Source organism: Branchiostoma lanceolatum, chromosome 1, assembly GCF_035083965.1.
Source record: "Branchiostoma lanceolatum isolate klBraLanc5 chromosome 1, klBraLanc5.hap2, whole genome shotgun sequence".
Lineage (NCBI taxonomy): Eukaryota > Metazoa > Chordata > Leptocardii > Amphioxiformes > Branchiostomatidae > Branchiostoma > Branchiostoma lanceolatum.
Genome location: NC_089722.1, coordinates 4,457,180 through 4,483,771, shown reverse-complemented (window position 1 = coordinate 4,483,771; position 26,592 = coordinate 4,457,180). Strand labels below are relative to the sequence as shown.

Genomic DNA, 26,592 nt, shown 5'->3' with positions numbered 1-26,592 from the left:
TTCGGCCATTTCAAAGGAATTACCAAGTCAAAATGACTTACATGGAGCTCCCGTGTTTGAGGAGAGCCACACCTCGAGCACTTAAAAGAACCCACCGCATTCATCGAAAAGAGTAGAGGTCCTTCCCGTGTGAGTGGTTCAAAACCTACAGTCCATCTTGTCGAACTGCGAGGTTCCTTACATTGATAACAGACCCACTATGTAGAAAAATGTAAATCTCCCCCGATAGATTAAATGCGGCTGCAGGACATTTCAACTTATTGTGGATTCATAGACACGCCTAAGCCCCCCTCTCACTGGACCCGCGGCACGCTGGCGGAGTCACTGCGGCCGATCGAATTGACAAAGCACTTAACGAATTTCATCGACAAAAAAACGAATCTTTTTAGTCTTTGTGCGTATTGTTGTCTTTTTGGTCATACTTGTACGTTTTGAATGATACTCCTATTATAAAGTCAACGGTAACACAACTCCAGTTTAGGACGCAGCGACGCCGCCAGCGTGCCGCGGGTCCAGTGAGGGGGGGGGGGGCTTTACATTTAGAACAACACACTATGTAGAAAAATGTTAATCTCCTCCGATACATTGAATGCAGCTGCAAGACGTTTCAACTAATTGTGGATTTATAGACACGCTTATGAAAGCAACATAACGCATTAAAAAGTTGAACGTTTTTCTTGAACACACAACCTTATTTTTTCCTCCATAAATTGTTCTGTCCATTTTTTTCATCGGTGTATAATAAACTTATCCATCCTAAGTGACGTGTCTAAACGTGCAAAAAGTAAGGTGTTTTTTTTCAACCAAAAGTAAGTAGTGCACTTGAACTTCCACCAAAGAACAAAAGCTCTTGCGGCAAGGGCAACTTGACAACCTGCGGGACACTCTTTCCCGTAAGACGGATGATTCTGGGGTGAAGAGAAATGAGTAGGGGCTGCACGAACAGTCTCCATGGAGAAACCCTAGAAACAAACTATTAGTTATGGTTTGGCAAACGTGACCCGAATCTATTAAATACTTTTCTCTTGCAAGACCAGAACAAACAATAGAATAATCCATACATCTTCCAATAATTTGGTGATTTAAAGGCTGTGTAAAGTGTTATTTAGAAAGTCTTACTTCGGTTATAGGCAATAACTTTATTTGCACATCAATTGAACAAGGTACAACGTATGGCATCTACCAGTACATAAGTACAGCTCCATACGGCTAGTCTGCCTAATACATGAGTGTGCAATATTGGACAAGAAAGGGCTTTTACAATCGTTGGAGGAATTCCTCTGCGTCTGTAAATTCTGTATAGGACTGACAGGTGTTGTACCTTATCAATTGAAGAATATAATACGATTGAAATTTTTGAAATTTTCCAAACTTCTTCAACCTTTGAATATGGTAGTCACTTATAACCACATTCCACTGGGATGGCGATCTCACGGCGATCTCACGGCGACCTCAATTTGGCCAGATCGCAGTGAGAGCGCCGAGAGCGCCTTAAGAGCGCGACGAGAGCGCCGTGAGAGCGCCATGCGCGCCAAGTGCGCCGTCACCTCGGCGATGGTTTTGGACAGGTCCAAAACAATCGCCGTGAGTTCGGCGCTCTCACGGAGATCCAACTTTAGGTCGCCGTGAGATCGCCGTCCCAGTGGAATGGGTGCCTAAGCGGTAACATGTTTTGATTACATGACTAAGCTCTTTTTGAGTAATGTTGAGGAAGAATGATTTTTACGATTTATAACATTGCTGATGTCGGTCAAACCTTGGTCGTGCCTCTCTGTCGCTGCAGTCAGAATCCACCTCACCTAATTCTGCGAGGCTCCCGTGAGTAAAGTAACCTCGGACTACAACGTCGTAACCAGGGCGACTATTGGCAAAGGTTGCTGAAACAACAGCCCGTTATTTCCAAATTAAACCGGACCCACCTCGGGAGAAACATACCCCCGGTTTAATGGAGCGTGAGGGAAGGCAGACAATGATGCCGGGTAATGGCCGCTGCAAACCGCGCAAGGGAAATATCGATTTCGTACAATTACAACCTGGCGTCGTTTGTTCAACCAGTGCGCTTGGAATACAATAACTTTATGTGTGAAGGGATACAACAATACGATATCAACTGGGCGATTGTATCGGTTAATGTATAAATTTGATTGTGCGCGCGATATTTAACGATAATTACAAGTAGACGTCATTAGTTAAACCAGTGTGCTTGCGGAATACAATAACTTTATGTGAGAAGGGAAACAACAATACCATATCAACTGGGCGATTTTATCGGTAAATTTATTTATTTGAGTGTGAGCGCGATATTTAACGGCCGTTACAACCTGGCGTTGTTTGTTCAACCAGTGTGCTGGCAGAATACAATAACTTTATGTGAGAACGGAAACAACAATACGATATCAACTAAGCTTTTGTATCGGCTAATGTATAAATTTTTGAGTGTGAGCGCGATATTTAACGGCCGTTACAACCTGGCGTTGTTTGTTCAACCAGTGTGCTGGCAGAATACAATAACTTTATGTGAGAACGGAAACAACAATACGATATCAACTAAGCTTTTGTATCGGCTAATGTATAAATTTTTGAGTGTGAGCGCGATATTTATCGACAATTACAACCAGGCGCCGTTTGTTCAACCAGTGTGCTAGCAGAAAACAATAACTTTATGTGAGAACTGAAATAACAGTGCGGTACCAACTATATATAGCCCATTGTATCGGACCAGCTGGGCTATTACATCGGTTTTCGCAATAACGCGTAGATGTCTTTTGTTCAGTCAACCTGCTTGGAGAATACAATCTTTCTATGTGAGAAAAGAAATAACAGTGTGGTACTAACTTGGCTATTGTATCGGACCAGCAGGGCCATAGTATCGGATATTGCAACTACATGTAGATGTCTTTTGTTCAGCCAGCGTGCTTGCAAAATACAATACTTTCGGGAAAGAATAAAAACAACAATACGACACCAAATGGGGTACTGAATCGGTTGTTATGACTCAATGTATGGATTTGCAAGTCTGAAAGGCTGGGGCCATTTTGAACGGCAATTACGCCTAGATATCGTTTGTTGAGCCTGCGTGCCCACATTATACAATACCTCTACGTATTGCAATTTCATTGAATAGCACGGCTCAATGTATCGATTTGACAGTAAATACGTATACGTAAGCGCGGTTTTGTACGACAATTGCAACCATGCATCGTAAATCAGCAATATACTACAAGGAGCTTGAAAGAAAATAAACAGGAACAGTCGTGCTATACCACCCAAGGAAATGTCGGATCTTCTGACTCAATTTTTTTCATAGTCTGCCAGCAAAGCAATATGCCCAAAATGTAACATATACTACATACCTATTTCAACAATAAATTCAGTGCAATTTGGCCAGACGTGTTACCAACTAAAAAAATGGATGATTCTACCGCCATTTTGTTCATTTTCAAATCTACCATAAGAGTGACATGCAAGTGCCAATAACTTTTCCTTCCAATACCAAGATCGTACTAGACATATAAGTAACTTTTCGCTAAGTTTCCGAGTTTGGTGTATCAGAAACCCATCAGCTTCCACCCCATAAGCTTCTGCAGCGACGCATTATTACCTTCTAGCGGCACACATAGCACCTAATAAACACACTATAGCCCAATACCTTCCGATCATTTGTTGGCAGGCACTCTTTTTAAGACGTGTTTCAGAGCGTTTTTTTGTACTTGTCCCGTCGTTAGGCACTAATAGGGGATGTGATGGGGATTTTGCATTCAATAATAATTCAGCTGTCGTCTGATACCTACTGGATTTTTCCGAGAATTATTTCTCCGATGAAAAGATGTTTAAGAGCCTTATCGGCGACTTGTCCTACCATTGTGCGCAAAGAGAGGATGAAATAAGGATTTTGTCTACAAGCATTATTCAGATGTCTCCTCATTTCAGTTGATTGGGTAAGTCTGACACAACCATTATTCCAATCCAATGGCCTGTCAATATAAACTGTACAATACTGGGAGTAATCCGGAATCTGCTTAGCCTAAGAAGAAAGCTTTTGATCTTAACAAATCAGCATTATGAATGACATGGTTTGTTCATCTTGAAACATTGAAGGATCTGCAGACTAAGCTTTAACTTTATCAGGTGGTATTAAGATCTGCAGGTTACTCCAAGTTAAGAAGCGTTTATTTCACGGGATTTATAAGGAGGACCTCACAGGATCATTACTTGAGTACAACAAAGTAGGCTTACATAAGGACGCCACCCGCAGTACCTTATCAAATACCTCAAAGATGCAGCGGGCTGCAAAAACAATATGCGACAAATCTTTGTGTTGTTTATGATATGTTGGTCACACAAATGTATATACTACATATGTTACGCCAAAAATGATTACTCAAGCGACATATGTTCACCACATCTGACTGCAAGGTATCGACTAGTCGGTGCAAAACAACCCCCCGATAAGGTCTCCGAATGGCTTCCATAACAAACAATAATAGCTGCCATAAGAAACGATATTCAATGAAGACCTAAAACCTGCTCACCTGATGGAGACCTGAGCACATTGAGCAGTGACAGAGAAAACTTCCGCCGCAATGCTGCCGACAATGTTCTTTTGAGCTCGCAGAGTCGTCCTACGAGCTATTTTTCTGCTGTGTGGCGCCATCTTAAGTGATAGATAACTTTAAACAACGCTTGCAGTCAGATGTGCAAAAGTTAGGTGTGACAGGTTGTTCAGTGTAACATAACCAGCTGCTGCTGCGCCCCGCGCCTGCGAAGCTGGTGTGTTACGCCGAATGGCGGTTATACCGGCTATACAGATACAGTGTTCAATAAAGATCTCAGACTTGCTGAACCAATACGTTTCTACCATCGCCCCAAGCCCGGGGCTACTGCAAGATAGATACGACACTGAATCATAGGCTAAACGACTACGACGTGAACATAGCTACAGTATTCGTCAAACGAAACTGTTCAATAAAGACCCCAAATTTCCTAAACTTACAATGATTTACCCCCGAGTTAGCTGTATTTGGTATATAATATACCAAGTACATAGTACACCTAGTTTGTATTACAATTCTAACATTGTGAGGTCGTGTGGCGTAACGGCAGGGTGTTTGACTCCGAACCAAGAGGTCCCGAGTTCGAATCTCCCTGACGCCACCGATGTTGTGCCCTTGGGAAAGGCACTGGCACTGTTAATATAAGTTATACAAACTTGAGTGCAGTGCCATCCCGTCCTTGTCTGTCAAAAACCGAATTTAAAAAAAGATACTAACATACATGCCTTTAATACGTATGGTGTGATACATTGCAAATCGATGGCTACGATGCTGCATTTTTAAGTGCGTGAGCAAATAAACTAGTTTTCAATGTATTTCGCACTAAATTGTCGTATCATAAGAAGCAGCGTATACTTAAGAGTCTCAGATGTGCTAAATTAACAACATTTCTAACATATATAGTGCTCTCTGACCATAAGCGCTGTCGTAAAAAACGATGTTCCTAAATACATCTCAACCCACATTTCTATCAACACAAAGAGACAGGAGGAAGGCGAACATTAGTATTAGAGTATTTTTAGAACCAATATTTAAGATTAGTTTTAGCAGTCCTGTCAATGTCATTGTATGTACTTTATTCCGACTTTAGATTATACTTTTATTATGCTTTGATAGCTAATGGATGTTTTTATGTCTTTGTTTTGTTTTTAGAAAACAAATGTTACCGATAATAAAACTAAAGACCCCAATATGGCAAAAATAATGTGCTATTATCATATTCTTGTCATTTTCTGAGCTGGCATTATTACCTGGATGTCTAACCTTCATCAACGTATCGAATACCCCAATATTTGCTGATCTGACCAGTCTTCTCCGATCGCCCCCGTCCAGGCGCTCCAGTGGCCTTGCCCCCTAATGATCCCTCCGCCAGTCCATTAACCCCCGATGAGCAGTAAAAACCGTGCCCATCCGTACTAATTCCTCCGCTCCTTTTGAAGCAAATTACCTACGAGAAGGTGTTAAACAACCGGGGGAAATAATTAGGCCATAATCTGCGAGGTCGCAGCTCAACTCACGTCGATCCATCAACTAAATTGGAAAGTTACAAGCAAGCGATTCCCAGCGCACCGACAAAATGATACACGCCAAATGGATGGGTCTGCTGGGAGAACCCTAAGGGCACTTCAGTTTATTTTCCAAACAGAAGTCATCCAGGAAATATTGTCTTAATATGTAGACAATCCGCTGTGTTTGCTGCAGGTATGTGAAGTTATTCCTCTCGCAGCCATAAAATCTCCCCTCCGGTGAAAAGAACTTATGAAAACCTACGCGAACCTCAATTTCAACCAGTACCTTCTACTTCGTCATCCATTTTGGAACGTTTGATATCTAGGATCAACATTGGAGATGTTTTTTTGACAAAATTTTATGCCAAGTTGGCATATGTGGCTGTTCAGTAATGTCTTTGATTTTATTACCTGTATCATTTGAACTGACACCTGTCAAAACTACTGAAATGTGCTTCAGAGGACACTTGATTCGACTCCTTGCGTCCACCAAGAAAGCCAGATAACCATTTCTGTTTCTTTTCTGTCGTTTTTGCTTTTTATATATATGATTAACATTTCAGCACTCTTTGACATAATTCGTGCCAATTTGGCATTTACCGCCCCTTCGGTAAAGTCTATGGGCTTATTACCAGTTTGATTTTCACCGATGTCTCTCAAAATTACTGAAATGTGTTTCAAAGGTCAAAGGTACTTACTGGCATATACCATGTGTCTCGAAGTTATCAAATTCCCTCCGGTACAAGTAATGTACCAAAACCCACACCAAAAAGCAATTTTAAACCGGTGCCTACTGTTGCCATACCATACATCAGACCCTGTGCGGTTGTCGTGCAATAAAGTTCGTCTATAGCAGCTCCGTTAGTCAATTTTGGAGGCATTGACAGCGTCTCTGGCAGGCATGTTTGTAGGTTTGTGCTTTAAGAATGACATTAACGTGATGTTTCATGACATAATTCCTTCCAGAATTGACATTTTTTGTCTCTTCAGTAAAGTCTGCATTCTCCGTCATCTTGTTAACTGTTTAACTAGCACCGATGCCTCTCGAACGTAATGAAAAGTGTTTTTGTACAGAATCCAACGGAATAATGCGAAGCTACAGTAAGCGGTGTAGACACTCATTGTGTATGCCGACCGCATATCTGATACTCATATATGTACCATTCATTAATCAATGTATCAAAGTATCAGACAAGTATTCAAGGTATCAGAAAACATCATTTCTGTAATCTTTCTCGGCTAAGAATCGTTCGGTGGCCGCCTGGGGGCATCATAATGGTACATTTGGTACGGAGACGTCAGCGGGATGCCTGAGCGACTTTCTGCTGTTTCTAAAACTGGAGCCAAGAAAAAATCTCGTATATAAATCATTCCCAAGCACACCTGTTGTTATCTGACTTGCGTACCTTTATCACTTTTTTCATACCTGTCTAGTCTACGCTCCGATACAGCAGCTTTGTCAAGATGGCAAAAGCGACTTTTATATAATCAGTTACGGAGCTAGTAGTTGATACTAACGACAAAAAGTAGTGCTTTTCGTCAAATAAATGCAATGTATAAGTTGTTTTGGTTCAAAAGATTACATCTAGTATTTATTACCAGATTTTAAAGACAACTTCTGATATCTAGGTACTCATTGTGTTCACATGAAATATTTTTCTTATTTTACCGGTCTTTAATCCGTCCCTTTGTTTGTGGTAGACATACACGTCTGTTGTGAGAAAACTATAGATCTAATGGTATTATATGGCTGTGCGCATTGTTATGTACCTTAGGTTTGCTACCTGTGATCGCTGCCTACCATCCAAGCTCCTGCTACGATACATACATTTTGCTTCTTGTTCTACATCGCTCCTTTCAAATAAGTAATTATAATAAATCCACAGATGCTATCACAGCGGTTGTGTCCCATTGTTACGTACTTTCGCTACCTACAATTGTGTCCTAGCTTCCGAGTTTCCGCATTGACACATAAATTTTGCTCTTAACACTACCATTCCTGGATCCACTCGTCTGCGGATGATTTTGCAGTCGTATGTGATTAACCTGTAGATGCTGTAACAATGGTTGTGGCCTATTCTTATGTTACTTCGCTACCTACATGTATGGCTATGATTGGTACCTAGCTTCCGACTTCCCACTGCAATGCATAAACTAAGCTACCAGTTCTGAATCCCTCCTTTCATTTGTGGTAGATGTTAACGTTGGTTGAGAGAAATCCATAGATGCTATCACAGCGGTTGTGCTCCATTGTTGTGTACGTTGACTACCAATGAATGTTGCTTAGCTTCCGAGTTCCCTCTGCAATACGTAAATTTTTCTCCTGATACTGCCAGGTTTAAGTCCGTCCTTTCATTTGTGGCAGATATTAACGGTTTAGAAATGCTATCACAGTGGTTATGCCCATTGTTATGTGACTTGGCTATCCACGATGTGTCCTAGCTTCCGAGTTCCCTCCCACATTGACACATAAATTTTTGCTCTGAACACTGCCATTCCTGTATCCATTCTTCTGTATGCGATTTTAACGTCGTATGTGAGAAACCTGTAGATGTTATCACAGTGGTTGTGCCACATTGTTATGTGAGCAGGACACCCACCATCTAGAGTTCCCGTTGGAATACATAAATTTTGCTCCTAGCACTGCCAGGTCTGAATCCGTCCTTTCGATTTCCATTGTGGTTGACTTTAACCATGGTGTTGAGAAATCGGCAGATACTATCGCAGTGGCCGTGCCTCATTGTTATGTAGCTTACGTGCCTCCATCTTGCCTAGGTGTCGAATGCAAGATACTGCGATACATACATTTTGCTCATTGGACTAAAAATCCCTATTTTCATTTGTGGTAGATGTTAACGGCCATGAGAAATACACAGATGCTATCACAGTGGTGGTGCCGCATTGTTGGCTCCCCATGATTGTTGCCTACCTTCCGACATCGCGCTCCAATACATAAATTTTGCTCTTTACAATAGCAGGTTTAAGTCCGTCCTTTCCTTTGTGGTAGATGTTAACGTTGGTTGAGAGAAATCTATAGATGCTATCACATCGGTTGCTCCCCACTGTTATGTACGTTGGCTGCCCATGATTATGTGCCTAGCCTTCGAGTTCCCGCATTGACAAATAGATTTAAATTTGGCTCTGAACATTACCATTCCTGGATCCATTCGTCTGTGGACGAATTTAAAGTGGCATGTGAGAAATCTGTAGATCTTATCACGATGGTTGTGCCACATTGTTATGTGACTTGGACACCCATGATTGTTGCCTAGTTACCACTGCAGTACATAAATTTGCACCTAGCACTACCAGGTCTGAATCCGTCCTTTCGTCTGTGGTCGACTTTAACCATGGTGTTGAGAAATCGGCAGATGCTATCACAGTGGCTGTGCCTCATTGTTATGTCGCTAACATGCCTCCATCTTGCCTAGATGTCGAGTCCATGATGCTACGATACATACATTTTGCTCCTTGGACTACAAATCATTTGTGGTAACATGTTAGCCTTGAGAAATCCACAGATGCTATCACAGTGGTTGCGCCCCATTGTTATGTATGTTGGCTACAAATGATTGTTGCCAAGCTTCCTAGTTCCTTCTATACATACATTTTTCTCCCTACGCTACAAGTCCTGATTCCATCATTTGATCTGTGTTAGATGCTAAAGTTGGTTATCACTTGTGGGAAATCTTTGATTTGAAATGTTATCACAATTGTTATGCCCCATTTCTATGTACCTCGTCTACATATGCTTGTTGTCTAGTTCCAAGTCCAAACTGCGGTGCATAAATAATGCTAGTCCTAGCACCACCAAACAATGTCCATCCTTTTGTTCCTAAATGATGTCAAATGCGGTTGTGAGAAATCTATAGACGTTATCACTAGGACTGGGCCCCATTGTTACGTAACTTTTCCCCAGTTGTCGAGGTCCCACTGCGATAGATAAATCATTGACATGCCCATTTCTGAATTCGTCTTTTAGTTCCTGAATGATTACAACTACGTTGCTGAGAAATCTATAAACGTTATCACTGTGCCTGTACCCCGTTGTTACGTAACGTTTTTTCTTGCTTTCGAGGTCGCGAGAACGATGTATGAATAATGCTACTTACACAACCAGTCCCAAAATCATCCTTTTGTTCCTAAACAATGTTAAGTACGGTGCTGAGAAATCTATCACTATGACTGTACCCCATTGTTGATTGTCTTTTCCATTGCTTTCGAGGTCCTGATGCGATACATAATAAAATACACAAAGAGTGCTACTTACACAACCAGTCCCGAAATCATCCTTTTGTTCCTAAACAAATGTTAAGTACCTCGCTGAGAAATCTATAGCCGTTATCACTATAACCGTACCCCATTGTTACGTAACTTTATCGTTGCTTTTGAGGTCGCGATGCGATACATAAATAATGCTACTTACACTAGCAATGAAATGATTAAATCTATAGAGAAATCTATAGACGTTATCACTATAACTGTACCCCGATGTTACGTAACCTTTTCCTTGCTGCCGATTCATAGATAATACTATTTACACTACCAGGCCCGAATCCATACTTTTGTTCCTAAACGATGTTAAGTACGGTGTGAGAAATCTATAGCCGTTATCACTATAACTGTGCCCCATTGTTACTTTACTTTTTCGTTACTTTCGAGTTCGCGAAAAAGATGCATAAATAATGCTACTTACACTGGCACCAAATCCATAGAGAAATCTATCACTATTTGTGTGCCCCCTTGTTACTTAACCTTTTCCTTGCTGCGGATTCATAAACAATGTTAAGTACGGTGCTGAGAAATCTATAGACGTTATCACTATAACTGTGCCCCCATACCATTGTTACGCAAGCTTTTCCTTGCTGCGAATGCATAAATAATGCTCCCTCCTTACACCACCGGTCTTGGATCCGTTTGTGGAAGATGACACTGCCGTGGTAAGAAATCGATAGATGTTATCACTATAACTCGCACCTTTACACACCCACACCTTAATTCACATTCTGTCCGCGCCTTAAGTACCACCTCAGCACGATCTGAAAACAGCGTGACTGTCCGCAAAAGCACCCTGACAGCAAAATAGATACGCTGATAGCATACATTTCTGCTTTAGCTACAAAAAGATCTCTACCCCATACAGTACGTGAATGTTTTGCCCACAACGTTTTTGCAAAAACGGCTTCGAAGCAGGACAATGCAAAGATGCACATATTTGCATATCAAGTTCTGCGTCTGTAGTCTAAGGAAACCCCTGTACCCCACGCAATATGGATATGTATCTTTCACAGTGGCAATGTCAAAACGCTCCGAAAAGACAAAACTCAAAATATGAATCACAAATTCAACATGCAATCTACAAAGTTACGGTCCGAACCAAACCCTTGGCAAGTATCAATCTTCACCCTGTGACATCCTCGCTTACCAAGAGTCAATTACGGTATTTTCAGGACTAGAACCTGCTGACATCTTGTTAGTAGAGGCCTTAACCTTTAAAGTGTGAAAATATATCGCAGATGTCGAGTGTAATTTAAAGTTTTACAATCACATACACCCCAGGACACGAGCCTAAGTCAGAGTGAATTATTGTATTGTCTAAAATAGAACTTTTCTGTACACATCTTCTTCGTGAAGGCCTTAACCTTCAAACTATGTAAATTTACCGCGCAAGCGAGGTGTAATTTAAAGTTTTACAATCACATACGCCCCAGGACACGAGCCTTAGCAAGAGTGAATTATTGTATTGTCTGAAATAGAACCTTTCTGTTCACACCTTGTTAGTGAAGGCCTTAACCTTCAAACTATGTAGATTTACTGCGCAAGCGAGGTGTAATTTAAAGGATCACAATCACATACAAGCCCAGGACGAGAGCGTGACTCAGAGAGTGAATTATGGCGCCATCAACTTCAAAGCAAACTCTGACTTAGGCAATCACCAAGCACATCCGGGATTAGGGCGGAGGAAGGCGTTATTGCGCCACCCGAAATGACCAATTTGACCGGAGCTGACCGGAGGGCATGCTACAGACTTTCCACTAGTTTGGATTCGCTTCCAGTTGTCGGACATTATATGCAGAGTAAAGCCATTAGCGGTGTCCCGGGCCCGGACATGGACCATTACAAGGCCCATATCGACGCGAGATGGCGGGCCATATGGGCAGTTAAGATCCCGGGGCACGTTTCTTGGGCGCCCATAGTAGACGACGATTGCGCTGCGACCTCTCTGCGACCTCAATTATATTTAAGAAGCCAGTGACTTCATAATTGAAATGTCATACCAAATGTTAAAGTATGAGTGAAAAAATACAACAAAACACACAAATCATAAAAACATTTGTTTCTTGTGTATGAAGTTTGTTGAGCGCTTCGTCAAATAGCTCGGTTGCAGCAAGGTCGCCACCCTAATGGAATGGGGACATTAGTGGTGTCCCGGTTCCGCACATTGCCCATTATAGGGGCCATATCAACGGGCCAGATAGCGGGCCATACGGGTAGATAAGGTCGTGTGGCACGTATCGTAATGGTGGGCAGAACATTGACAATGTCTGGTCGCAAGTCTCTCATTTCTGGAAGTGGTTAGAAGCGTCAGAGTGAATATTTGGTCGGAAATGGATATTGAGAAGTTTTCAACGATTCAGGCTAGAAGTAGTAGGGAGAAATGTTGCTGAAATAACCTCCATTTAATGTTTCATGACAAAACGCCGTAACGGCATCCTTGTTCATATAAGTTCCAGGACGTTAAAGAGATTGCAGTGATGTTAGTTTTAAAAGACTCTAATTCTTGAACCATCAAAAGTATTGCAGGAGTAGTATCAAGTCTTTTCACTTCGTTGTTATTTTCATTTCTATAATATTTTGCCAGAATTGCGATTGTCCATTCAGTGGATCACTGCTTTACAGTGGGGCCAAGGGTACAACTGGAAGGAAGAGATGCAGCCAGCAAAACCTTGTCCAGATAACTCCCATCCAGTTGAACTGAGTTTCTGCAATGCCTGTTTTACAGTCTCTAACCTCAGATAGATCGACCCTCCTTTGCACGCCCGAAGCCATATCAAATTCGCTTTGAAATTATTCCATCAAGAAACATGGAAGGGTTCCAAAACCGATCCCGACATCTCGCCTTATCTTTACACCACGACTCCCAACAACATCCATACCGTATTCCGAAAACATCCATACCATTTCATTTCCCTTTGCATTCTTAGCTTACAAACTGACCCCATACAGTCGCCTTTGGCCTAGGTTGTCGACGATGTTACAAAGGCTATGTATCGTATAGCGATGGCGGATTGCGGGATCAGTCGCTGCATTTGGCATCTTCACTTACCCTTGCAAAGGTCTATCCCCTACAGGTGACCGAAATGGCTGGAGGTTAGCGCGAGCGAAAGTCGATTTTCGGTAAGGTCAGTCTTCACAGCGTCCATATCATTGCTAAAAATCGGAATCCGTGAGGTCCCCGTGGCGAGAGGCCAGAGGTCTATCTTTTCAGCGCGCTTCGAACCCATAAATCATCCTAATGTCACCTGCAGAGAAGAAGAAGAGACGTCGCCGGCAGATCGATGGATGTCTCCTCGCTCTTTTCCGTTAGCTGCAAAGCTAGGAAAGACGTTCAGCACGCATACATCGATATTTTGTTGAGCATCACATATCGTGAGCTCAAGTGACAATGGTCCAGTTTTGTGTATTGTTCATTTGCAAATTAAGATAACATAATTTAGCAACAGCCTTAAAAAAAGAACATGCCTGAGAGATCAAAAAGTCTTAAAGGTTTTCGTGGTTCTTTCCCTGAAGTGAGAATGTACGTTATAATCATAACAATTTTTTGTTGATTGTAACAGACATACTTAAGCAAAGAAAATCAAATAATGTGAAACGAGAAACAATCGTTAAAGCTATACAATTTATTATAACAATCAAGGTACTAGCTAACCTATGATAAACAACATCAAATGGAAAATCAATTAAGTAGAAGTTTGTAAAGGATGAGTCCTTAATCATCAGTACAAAGAAGACTAAAAAATGTCAAAGAATGAATACAACGAAATCTTGGCATCAGTATTCCCGCGCCGCACCAAAAGTCTCACATACACGTACACCAGTGTCCTTGCTTGAGGACGTAGATTATAGAGGGAACGTAACGAGTGACGTCGGAATTGCTTAGCAACCAAAGAGTTGGAGGGGACTTCGGTCTACAGATCACCTATCAGGCAGTCCTCGCTGATAGATCGAGAAAAAGATATCTTTACGTAGAGTGCAACTAAAACCCTTTACGCAATCTAATCCGAGGGGAATGGAACGTAACTCGTGACGTCATATTTGCTAAGCAACCAGAGAGATATGGAAGGTACTACAATCTTCAGATTACCTCATCAGTACATAAATACCAAAGGATATATATGCCAAACCTTGGCATATGCAACCTTGTTTGAGAGACCTCATCTAAGAGGGAACGTAACTCGTGACGTCATAATTGCTAAGCAACCAGAGGGAGATGGAAGGTGTTTCGGTCTACAGATCATCTCATCAGAGGCGAAGGAGAACATGAATTATAAAGCAAAAGAGATGAGATAGATGGTGCTTTGTTTTCTGTAGATCACCTCATCAGAGGCGGAAGAGAACGTAAAGCGTGGCATCACATGTGCTAAGCAACCAGGTATGAAAGATGCTTCGGTCTGCATGTCACTTCATCAGTACAAAGTAGAACAAATAAATACCAAAGGATGAATAGGCGCAAACCATGGCAACTGCAACCTTTCTTGAGGCACCTCATCTAAGAGTGAACAAGGAACGAAACGGGCGACGTCATATTTGCTTAGCAACCAGAGGGAGATGGAAGATGTGTCCGTCTGTAGAAAACCTCCTCAGAGGTGGAAGAAAACATGAAGCGCGTCATCGTATTTGCTAGGCAACCAGAGATGGAAGATGCTTCGGTCTGCAGATCATCTCATCAGAGGTGGAAGAGAACTTAAAGCGCGTCATAATATTTGCTAAGCAACCAGGGATGAAAAGACTGTGCTTCGGTCTGCAGCATATCACCTCATCAGGCAGTCCGCGCTGATAGATCGGTGTCCGGCGGCGCAGACAGACTTGTCCGCATCCCTGGCGACAGAGGAACGCACAAGGACGTTCCCAGACGCGGTGATGGAGTGAGGACGTCTACAGCGGGTAACCTCGGAGGAATGAGTCACTTTTTATAATGCTTTTCCTTACAAGTACTGCCTTGTGGACGGTAAAGGCCGATCGGTCATGACAGGGTGATTTGGCACGGACTAACATACTAATATGTAGAAGCTGGTGTGGATGGACTGAACCTGCATAACAACTAAGCGTTTTCAAAATCCTTCTAAACTGATATGGAACGCTGTGGAAACAATATCTTAGAAATAAAACATGTCTTGCCTAAGATATTCTCACTCACTCACTCACTCACTCACTCACTCACTCACTCACTCACTCACTCCGTCGAGTTTGCTCAAAGGCATCTCGTGACCAGTTGTTACGATATTATAAGCTCCCCAAAGTCATTCTTAATCACTTTCTCAAATAAAACCAAAATAGAAATAATTTTTTTCTCCTACAGTCACGCGGAATTTTCACCTGAAAATGATTGGAGTACATGCAGTTTGTACTGTTTAGTACAAACCTGGGGTGTTACGCTTTGACACGGTTTACCAGGTATGCAATACAAACAGACACGTACCTTGTCCTAAATATTCTCAAAAGTTCACCAACAAAAGACCCCAAGTAATTGTATTTCGTTTTGACCAATGATATCAGTAAAGCAACCCTTTGTCTGCTACTGCTAGCCATAAATAAATAAAAAAATAAATACATTTCACCTCAGAGTCAATCCGCAGTACAAAATCTCACCGCAGCTTGCAGAACTCTACTGCTCCAAAACAATCTCATTTCCCGCGAGCTTGGAGGCAAATCCCGCAGCTCCTTCTCCTGCTCAACTTCCTTGTATAGCCCCGTCTATGGCTGACTCACTCGTGATGCAAATACGCGCCGACATGTTGCAGGATGAAATGGTTTATGGTTCAGTTGCCATACATAAGCCGATTACAGAAAGCAGTATACTTATACTTTTCTTTATAAAAAAGCAAGTGGAGTTTGCATATTAATGTCTGAGTAGATAACAGTTTGTCAAAAGCTCCTAAAAGAGGTTTAAAGTAGTTTTTCTCAATAATAGTAATGCAGCAACCCTTCTTACCACAACCTTGACCTTTACATCAGTCTTTCAAGTCAACTCACAGTACATAATGACCCCACAGTTTGCGGTTACAGCTCCGAAACAATCTCATTTCCGCCTTGGTTAGAGGAAAACTGTCGCTGCTCCCATCCCCTTTCAGCCTGCTTACTCGGCTTTATCCGTGCCTTATTCTCGGATGACGCAGATGCGCGGCAACATGTTAACAAGATCAAAGGATCTGCGGTTCAGTTGCCGCAACACCGCAGAAATCAGCCGTCTTGCCAGATAACTAGATGTAGCAGGATTACGGCGGTGCCCGGATGTCTGTGCCTTCGGCAAAGTCGCCCCGTGTCACTCTAATCACGGAGTTCCTTTCCACGGGATAGAGTCCGTCTCTCAGACGGAAAACGTTTGAAATTCCCCTCTTAACCTCCTGGGGGATTCCTTACCTCGTTGAACCGGCGCGGCCAAGGTGGATGAGGCGCAGCAACAAATAGTGTCTTCGAAAGTCTAAGTGACCACGAAGGCCTTGAATAAAGCGCCGAGGGAAATCTCAAGGATAAATTCAAGACGCACAGTAACTCGTGATGAAAGGTCGTCGTCGGAGTCAATGTCTTATTCTGGGTTCTTGAACTAACGTACGTGCAAAAGATTTCAACTGTCGTAGAGACTGTGTGTCTTTGAAATTCCTTCCTTTTGATTAAACATAATTTGTAACTCTAAAAGAGTCTTGGGTTTATCGCTTACGTACGTTTTTAAAGACTTTGCAGGTGCTCATGGCATCTGCCTGGAAGATCTTCATGCCTGTGTAGAGATCGTCTCTCCACAACTAAAATACAATTTCAATCAACAGCAACTGTTCTTACGTTAAAAAAACTCAAGTTCTTGGCGTTTCCTAAACCTCTTCCCCATTCTCCCCACGCGCTCTGAAGTATTCCTTAGGCTTTGGTGACCTGGGGTGCTTTTCGTCTAAGAGCTCTGAACATTAAGCTTTGGCCTAGCGGTTGTCTTAGATTCCTTTGAAATACGCCTTGAAGGGACATTTCCAACTCTAATAAATCCATCTCCGACCTTAAGAACCTTAAGGTTCATTTTACAATTCTCTCCACGTGTAACCCTCAGGCACGAGCGACTCAGGGTACTTTCCTCATAAGACGTGAGAACATTGGGCTTCTTGCATGCGTTCCTGTAATGTTTCCTTCAAATGCACTTTTAACCAACACTACTAATGCTAAGCCTTTGGTGCTTATCGCAGGTTTTCATCATTTTCTACGCGCACTACAAAGTAACCATTTGGAACCTACGTTAATTTCCTTCTTAGAACTAAGAACATTATGTCTTGCCCAATGGTAATTCCCTTACACCTTTTTCATGTTAACAAAGCAATGGTTTTGATGCCTTCGAAAGATTTTTACCATTCTTTTCACGAGTAATAGAGCCACCTCGAGGCTTTGGCGGCCTGCGGTACTTTCTTATTAAGAACTTCAGAACTTGCCCCCAAGTGTATCCCACAGGTGCCCTCAGCATTCATGCTAGGCGGCACATATTCGGATTTGTCAGTAGATAAATAAAGCATAACCTAAGTCACCTCCGGCAACTGTTTTAAGTTTTAAATCTATAAATAAGTCCCTAAGCTGCGAGCGCCACCCGTGCCCTCATTATTATGCTTTTAAGCACCTACCTACCAGTTCAATAAATCCATCGAATAAAGTCGTCCTTTGTGAGTCTGAAATTTGCGTCCAAGCGACGCATCTACCGTGAGATCTTAATGCCGCTGTACAGGTCGTCCCTTGACAACTAAAAGCTGCGATATATTCAACAGTTCCTTTTGACCTAGAGGCGAGACGATGTTATGAAGCTGCATTCCGCTGATCTCTTGATAGTTCAGCCAGCAGATTTCATGTCAACCAATAAAGGAACGAATGCCCAAGCGAGGCGACTTGCCGCTGCTAGCAGGAACTAAAAACCTCTGCTGACGCCGCTTCGCGTTTTCACAACAAAGATGTAGTCTTTAAAGTGATTTAAGGAGTACAGACTAGGTTTGACATGCTTCGGGGGTCCCGTAACGGAGGGATATTCATACACAGCCGCAATGGACTATATGTATGCAGTACAGAGTTTGATAATGACTATGTATCCTTGTCCCATAAACCTTTAATATTTCCACTGCGAGAATTCACGTCCTTCAATGTCCAATAAAGACACTATTGTGCAACACAGGCGTCATTTTAGATCATACTCAGTGCTTTTGAGTTAGACAACATGGGACCTTAGACAGTACCGACGTTACGAACCCAAGCTATTAAGACCGCGCAAAGTGTGCAATTCCGTTTTATTTTACCCTATAGCTAATCCAGCCAGCCTTTCAAATCCGAGTGGGCGCGGACGTATACGTAAAGAGCCCCTCATGCAATGGGTATGGCTCTCACAACAACCGCTCTCCAGAAACGACCTCGATCCGCGATTCAATCAAATTTTATGGATGTCCTCTACCCTTCGGTATCAAATGATAAAGCCGGGGAACAACGTGAGTTAAACGATCCATACGCCGGCTGATGCATGAGGATATACGGTGTTTGATACATAAAAGATCTGGGGCACTTGGTGACACTAAGGGTTGGAAATCTCCCCCAGAAGGTCGGAATATGGGCTGTCTGTATTGTTTTATGCCACCGTTTATTTCCCCATGGAAAGTTGGGGAGAATATTTATGAACATGTAATATTACGAGAGAAGCGAGCCAAGAAATTACATTACCGGCGGATATTGTGCAAATAAGTGGCAAAGTATGAACCAGATGTAGCCTAAGGAAGGTATACTCGGTTGCAATAATGGATTTTGTAACCGTCGTTACCGCCCAGGAATGGATACTGTAAATGCAGAAATGTTCCCGGTGGTTTTATATTCGCGGTTTTCGCAGCGACGGTTTCACCGCGAACTAAAAACCACCGCGAATATTTCTGTCCGATACTGTAGCAGTATGTGACTATAGCGCTGCCGGGAACTTAAAACCACCGCGAACACTCCATTTTCCCCTTAGCGCGAAAGAAAACCGAAGCGAACTTAAATACATGTACTGTACGCGGTGACCGTTCCTTTCCCGCGCTTACAGGTGTTGATTGAGACGTATGCCATAATGAACCGAGAGCGGGGATTTTAGACTTCCCCTCTAATTGTCACGTACACAGAGCGGCAATGGGATCGATTCACGGCAGGAGTCGGTGCTAAACTACTCAGACTGTCATCATTGGATCAGCGAGAGACCAACAAGGCGTTTTACGACCAGCGAGGAAACGTGCGGCGATGGCAGAACAGTTTGCATATCAGTACCAAGGACAGAACACAACTACATACAGTTCAGCACCTTGGACAGGACAACCATTTTTTTCATCAGTTTAGAAGGTAACAGCCGTTATTATCCGTTGATAATGTATATTAATATATCCGTTAATTTTACATCGTAGACGACGAAAACGTGGGTTCTCACATAATTGTGATGAAAAGAACGATACCCCTCCTCTCAGCGCCAAACATTGGCTGCACAGAGAATACATGTAACACTAACAGTAGTGGAGACGGTTTAGACGATAACAACCATTCTTTTTACATCGTAGACGAGGAAAACGTGGGTTCTCGCAGATAAAAAGAATGATAACCCCTCTTTTTCAGCGTCAGAAACAGCCCCAAATAATGGCTGCACAGAGGATATATGTAACCCTTAGAGTAGTGTACCATTGGGTACGTGTAGACGGTGTAGACGATAACAGCCATTCTTTTTCACATTGTGAACAAGGAAAACGCGGGCATTCACAAAATTGTGATAACAAAAATGAAACGGCGTCCACTACAGTGTAAGAAACAGTGTCAAAGCCATGGCTAACAGTCTACAACAGTATTAATATGGAAGCCCTTCAGTATTGGAGACAGTACCAACCATTCGTCTAACTGTAACCACCATTCTTTTGATATCGTAGAGAATGAAAAAAAATGGTTTTTAAGAAGATCAATAATGCTAAAACGTACCTTTCTGCACGGGGAACAGCGCCAGGACCACGACGAAAACCCGCGGCGCCCACATCTCGAGCCTCCCGCGGCGGCCGCCGACTTACTCCGATGACGTTTCACTGCTGGGTGCTGGGCAGGCAGACTTCAGGAGCGTGGGCCGATCTCCAACAGGCGTCCGGTCTGTAACGAGAAACCCAGGTTTTTGCGGGCAGAATCGTACCAGTGATCCCTCCAAAGTTATCCCTCATCCCGATCTAATCAGAGCCATCATGCCGAGAAAATTGAATTATAGATCTGGCAGTTTCGGAGCCGGAGCTTGCTGAGCTGCCGGTGGATTCTGACTGGCGGGATCTCCCCGTTCTGGCTGCTGCGCGGCTCCCTGGTGACGACACGTGACCGCGCCGCGCGCGTGCATTAACGCCCTTCTTCTCCCTCCCTGGCGGCAACATACATTTGCTTACATACATACACACGTACTTTTGTTGAGAAATTGCCGACAGGCAGAGTGCTTTCAGCCTTGGAAATGAGGTGAGAGTGGTATGTTTACGAGCTGGCTGCGGAGCTATATGAGGAGCGTATGTATACTCTAATCAGAACGCCACACACGTCTGGATCCGGGTGGAAACAATTGATAGGACATGCCAGGGGCAGATTGTACGGCAGAGCCTGCAGATGTGGACCGAAGATTACCGGGAGGCCGACCGTGACTTTTCACGTTCGCGCTCCCGCGGGCGCGACGGCTTCGGCTTGGCGACGCCGGAATCACCGCTGGAGGAGAGGCGGAAGTTAGGGTCTCACTCTCCATAACAAAAAATGGGGCCAACGACTTATTTCTATTGATCAACAAGAAAAGTACAGGGAACAGAGCTGATGCTCTCTAGCAAACAGCTAACATCACGTCTTGACAATTAAAAGCCAAATAAAGGTACAGTAACACATAATAATACACCATTCGAGCAGAGCAGTCCAGGATGGAATAGAAAGTTTAAAACAGGGTCATATTATACTGGGGAAGTGTTTATTGAAAGGCTTCTGTTTAGGAAAGTTAAGTCAGTTTCGAAATGACTGCAAAATCACTACTGGAGCTAATTCGAGGGAATTCATTCCTCTGGGTTTCTCACTGCAGACCCCAAAACCTACACCACCTTGGATTTGATTTTTTTAACTAAAAGCTATGTGCCAGCAAAAATCAAAACCATGGCACGTGTTCAGGACAATAGATACAAAATTTAAAAGTTCTGCTGCAGTACTAAGGAGAGCCGCCATTGCATGGGCCAAAATCGACATTGACATTCGTATTCAAAAGACTTACCAACATACTAGATATCATGACAACCCATCTGGATGTTCATAACTTACGCTGATTAAAAACATCTGGGAACACAAACAGACACAAACAGACACACACAAAATAGGAAGGAATCACTCGTTACATCGTTAGTTCTTCCATGACCATGAATCGATGTTTCCCGGGACTACTTACCGAACCGGCAGGTGTAATCACTTGCCGATGTGACTTTTACGGTGGGGGATCCTCTATTGAAGGGATGAGGCGCAGTTATCAATTATACACGCCCACAGCAGTCGTTACATTCATCTATAGGATTAGTCAGTGGCAGAGAAAACCTATCTGAGTTAACAACTCCCATTCACGCTTGGAAGTGTTTCCGTTCTTGGTGTATCTTCTTCACAGTGCGCGAAATCCTGACGCGCGCGTGTGTACTTATCTATACAGAACTAGCTATAGTTCAGCCGTTATTGGAATGTACCGTGACAAATTCGTAACCACGCTAGACGGAACATTTCGGGAAGTAACGATCAGATAACATTGCGGAGACTCACGGTGTGATGCCAAGTAGAACTAACGGGGGGAATTTTCTCCACCGAGCGGCTTATGATATTTACGGCTTATGAGCATTACCGCGGCGTTCTGCGTATGTTCTTTTGTAGTTAAGCGCGTGCTACGGTTATGGGTTCTTCCTGTGCTCACCAAAAGACTGACATTTCTGGGTAATCAGGAGTGACCTATTCATCATTTTGCTTCTGCAAAGTACGTTAAGATCTACCATGAAAGGCAACTCAGTTGACGCTCCGTACTTGTTACAACACGTAATCGCTTATACCCCAATTTAACCAACTCGGCGACTTCGCTGCGACCGCACTGCAACCGGGGAATTTGACACAGCGCTTAACGGCTTTCATAGATAGAAAGCTTAATCTTTTTTACGCTTTGTGTGTTTTGTTGTCTTTTCAGTCATACTTTTACATTTTGCGTGATATTCCAATAATGAAGCCAATGTAGGTATCAGCGAGATTGCAGCGCGGGAGACTGGGAGTGAAACTGACCGATTTTCTTTCTCTTTTCGACCGAGACACACATTTTACGTTGTTTTCATGCCATTGCCTTGTCAATGTACCTGGCATCTCGCCTTCTGTTGCTTTGAAGGCTGTAGAATATACGGGCTTTATTTCTATTCCGATGCGTATCACGCGGGTCCGGGCGTAATGAGTTCGATCGCGCTCCACATTCAATGTTCTGTTCTTGACGGTGTCCTATATCTTGCTTACAATATATCTATTAATAGTGGCAAGCTGATATTGCGGTGAGGGAGGGTTGTTCGCTTAGAATCTGAAGGTTCTGGGTTTGAATCCCAGGCAGGACTCACTATTGTGCCTTTAGGAAAGGTACTTTATACCTATTTCCCCACTCGACTCATGTGAAAATGAGTACCTAGTTTTGGTTAGGGACGTTGTCTCTGATGGGAAGTGATGATGACGGTCCAGTGTTTGAGGAGAGCCACCTCAAGAACGTTAAAGAACCCACCACACTTATCGACAATAATAGGGGTCTTTCATTCCCGGTGTGAGTGGATCAACCTTACAGCTTGGTCTACGGGTTGACATCTTGACAAGGTGACAGTCACCTGTTGCGTCAATCCTCTCACAAGTGTGGTAAATCTCAATAGATGAAAAAACGGTGTCAGGGATTTTCAAACAAACAACTTCATTACACAGCTTCTGTGATTTATGCGCCATGGCTTAGTTTCACGATGGGAAAGATACTTTAGCTAATTATAAAAACATTGCATGTGGCTTTTCAATTCAAAAAGATTATCTCGCATAATTATTTGACCTTGGGGAAAGCTCTGTGTTGTCGCTGTGAATGTCATTGTCTGGCTAACTACTAGTTTGCTTGAGACATTTCAGTTTAATGCAGGTACTGCTGATAGCACTAGAAAATCGACACTACTATATTACGAAATTATTCAAATGTGTTTTACCATTCAGATGGTATTTCTTAAAGTTCACAAAAACATGATTTTAAACACATTCACATATGAATTCCGAGCAGTTTTTTCGTCTTGTGTGATATGTTTTGGGAGAAGATAGAATCGTTTTTCTTTACACATAAACATAATCTTGGGCCAACGAAACCAGCGGAATCACGTCAGAGTTAAACATAAACCAGGGGACTCATACAATCGTACTATGCGTCAGTATCTAATGTTACAGTTATCGTTGTCATGTTAGAGAGGGGGGAGGTGCCATGAGCTTTAACCACGGTACCATAGGCCTCGGCTTTAACAGGGTGATGTAAGAAGGACAATAATCGCCCGCCCCTCCACTCCGGGGTTCTGATGTTCTCATGAATCCTTGACACGAATTCAACTTTCTTTTCCTCGAAAATCCTCTTACATTCCCGGAAAAGCCGTGGGAAGCTCGCATAACCACCCGGGCTGCGCTAAGGCATTAAGATTTGTTTGATAAGATGTGTTCAGGTATTCACATTTACCACCAATCACATCAGGTGCATATTCGATGGGAAGCGTTAAAGAACTCTTGCAGCTAGATGTGTAAAATTTAATTTGACAGGTCGCGATCGTTCAGTGTAATATAACTAGCTGATGTCACGCTGCGTGCCTGCGAAGCTGGTGTGTTACGCCGATCGCGAAGAGCGGTTATACCGACGATACAGATACAGAGTATCCGTCTTCCTTTTTACTTTTACAAGGAATAATTTATGCTCATCATTCTTTGTTCTCGGACCTTAGCCTTCTTTTATTCAACTGGCGACTTATTTCCTGGGAAATCCCTCATAGTCTCGGAAAAGCCACGGTTACCATGGAAAGCTCACATTACTACTCGGGATGCGGCAAGACATTAAGATTCCCTGTCTCTCTCTTTACTCGACAAGGAATGACTGATGCTCACCATCTTTCGTTCTTGGGCCCTGACCCTCTCATAAGTCCTTTATTCAACTTGCACTTTCGTCAGCGGGAGAAAAACTCCAAGCACCCCACGCGCTGCATTAGGATTCTCGGTTTTCCTCAGTCTTACCTGACAAGGAAGAATTGATACTCATCATCATTCGCTCTCAGACGTTTATTCAACTTGCACTTTCGTCAGCGGGAACCAAGGACAAATACATTTGTATAGGCACCAACCGGGCTGTATTAAGATTCTCGGTCTTCTTCATTTTTTATCTGACAAGAAAGAATTGATGCTCATCATCCTTCGTTCTCAGACCTTTATTCAACTTGCACTTTTGTCCGCGGGAACAGAGAAGATCTCCAAACTCCACCACCCGGGCTGCATTAAGATTCTCGGTCTTCATCAGTCTTTACCTGCCCATGAAGAATCAATACTCATCATCCTCTATTCTCAGACTTTTAGTCAACTTCCACTTTCGTCAGCGGGAACCAAGGAAAAACCCAAGCACCACCCGGGCTGCATTAAGATTATCGGTCTTCCTCAGTCTTTACCTGACAAGGAAAAAATGATGCTCATCATCCTCTCAGACCTTGACCCGCTCTCACGTCTTATATCCAACTTGGCAAAGCACTTTCGTCTCCGGGAAAGCTTTTAGATGCCAGGAACTAACTTAAAGAAAAATCGCTGGCACCAACGGATGTGGTGGCGCATTAAGATTCCCCTTGTCTCTCCTCCGTGGCAGGGAAGTATCTAGAAATGATCCCAGCAGTCTTCCTTCAAGAACCCCAAGGCTCTCTTATGAATCCTTGATACGGTTCGCACTTTCCGGAAAATCTTTCAGATTCCAAGGAAAGCTCCAGCAACCAAAAGAAGCCCCCAGTGCCAAGCACTGTGGTTGAATACTAAAACTCAACAACAAAAATGAATAATTCTCATTATGGTTCTTATGAATATTCTTGATACGATTCGTATTTTTCGGAAAATCTTTCAGATTCCAAGAAAAGCTCCAGGATCAAAGATTAAGAGGGGCCCCAGGTGCCAACCACTGTCGTTGAATACTGAGATTCTGTTCTTACTCTTACACAACAACAACAACAAATTCTCATCATGTTTCTTATGAACCTTTATACGATTTGCACTTTCCGGAAATTCTTTCAGATTCCAGGAAAAGCCCCAGGAACCAAGATACGCCTCCGGTGACAACCACTGTCGTTGAATACTAGATTTCAACAACAAGAAAGAATAATTCTCATTATGGTTCTTATGAATCCTTGATATGATTCGTACTTTTCGGAAATTCTTTCCTCAAATGCCAACCACTGTGGTTGAATACTAAAATTCCCCTTATTCTCTCGACAAGGAAGGAATAATTCTCGCCATCATGTTTTGCACTTTCTGCATCGATTTCCGTAGACAACCGCTAACTCGCGAGCCTCAAGCCCTGTCAGATCGCATTGCCCTCTCTGTTCTTCTACTGTGACACTGGAGACCTTCGGACGGCCGTGTACTGCAAACTACGTTACAACTAAGTACGACACTGAATGTCAATGATATACAAGTATGTGATCCTGTAATGTGGCAATTGTTCCCGGTGTTATTGCAAGGCAACGCTCTGATACGGTGTCAAGAACACTTGAGTTTGCACAAAGTCCTCTGCGCGTCTTGAATGAGACACGCTGGCGCAACGCCAATGGAAAACACTTCATCTTCATGAGGGGCGCGAGGGTGCTTATCAGTATTAATGGATCCATGCTGCGGTAGGTTCTGGATTACTTTGGATAATGGCATTGTGATGAGACCGTACGTGTATAGGATTTTTGTACACACGTGGCTGTGACGTCATTTTCCCGCCATATTGGATGCTGGCATTGTGAAGAGACGGTACGTTTATGGAGTGTTTGCATTCACGTGACCATGATGTAAGTATTGTCCGCCATGTTAAAACTTCAACCCTTGAAATGCCCAGGTAAGTATATGTCATGTGCAATAACACTGTAAACATGGAGATGTATACTAATCATAGGTCTGACTCTTCTATGTTTAAACATTTGACGTTTAGCACAGATGAGGAACGTCACTGTCTTCCACAGTTTGTTTATTTGTTGCTGTAAATCACTGAACTA

At 42.9% G+C, this 26,592-nt stretch overlaps 1 protein-coding gene across 1 annotated transcript in view; it reads right to left on the bottom strand.

The window, feature by feature from the left end:
- LOC136430409 (kin of IRRE-like protein 2) overlaps window positions 1-20,620 on the bottom strand; it is a 72,487-nt gene extending 51,867 nt beyond the window's left edge. The window contains exon 1 of the mRNA XM_066420989.1: window positions 20,276-20,620. Within this exon, the coding sequence (XP_066277086.1) occupies window positions 20,276-20,330 (55 nt within the window). The 5' untranslated portion in view covers window positions 20,331-20,620. The remainder of the gene's footprint in view (window positions 1-20,275) is intronic.
- Between the last annotated feature and the right edge of the window lie 5,972 nt (window positions 20,621-26,592).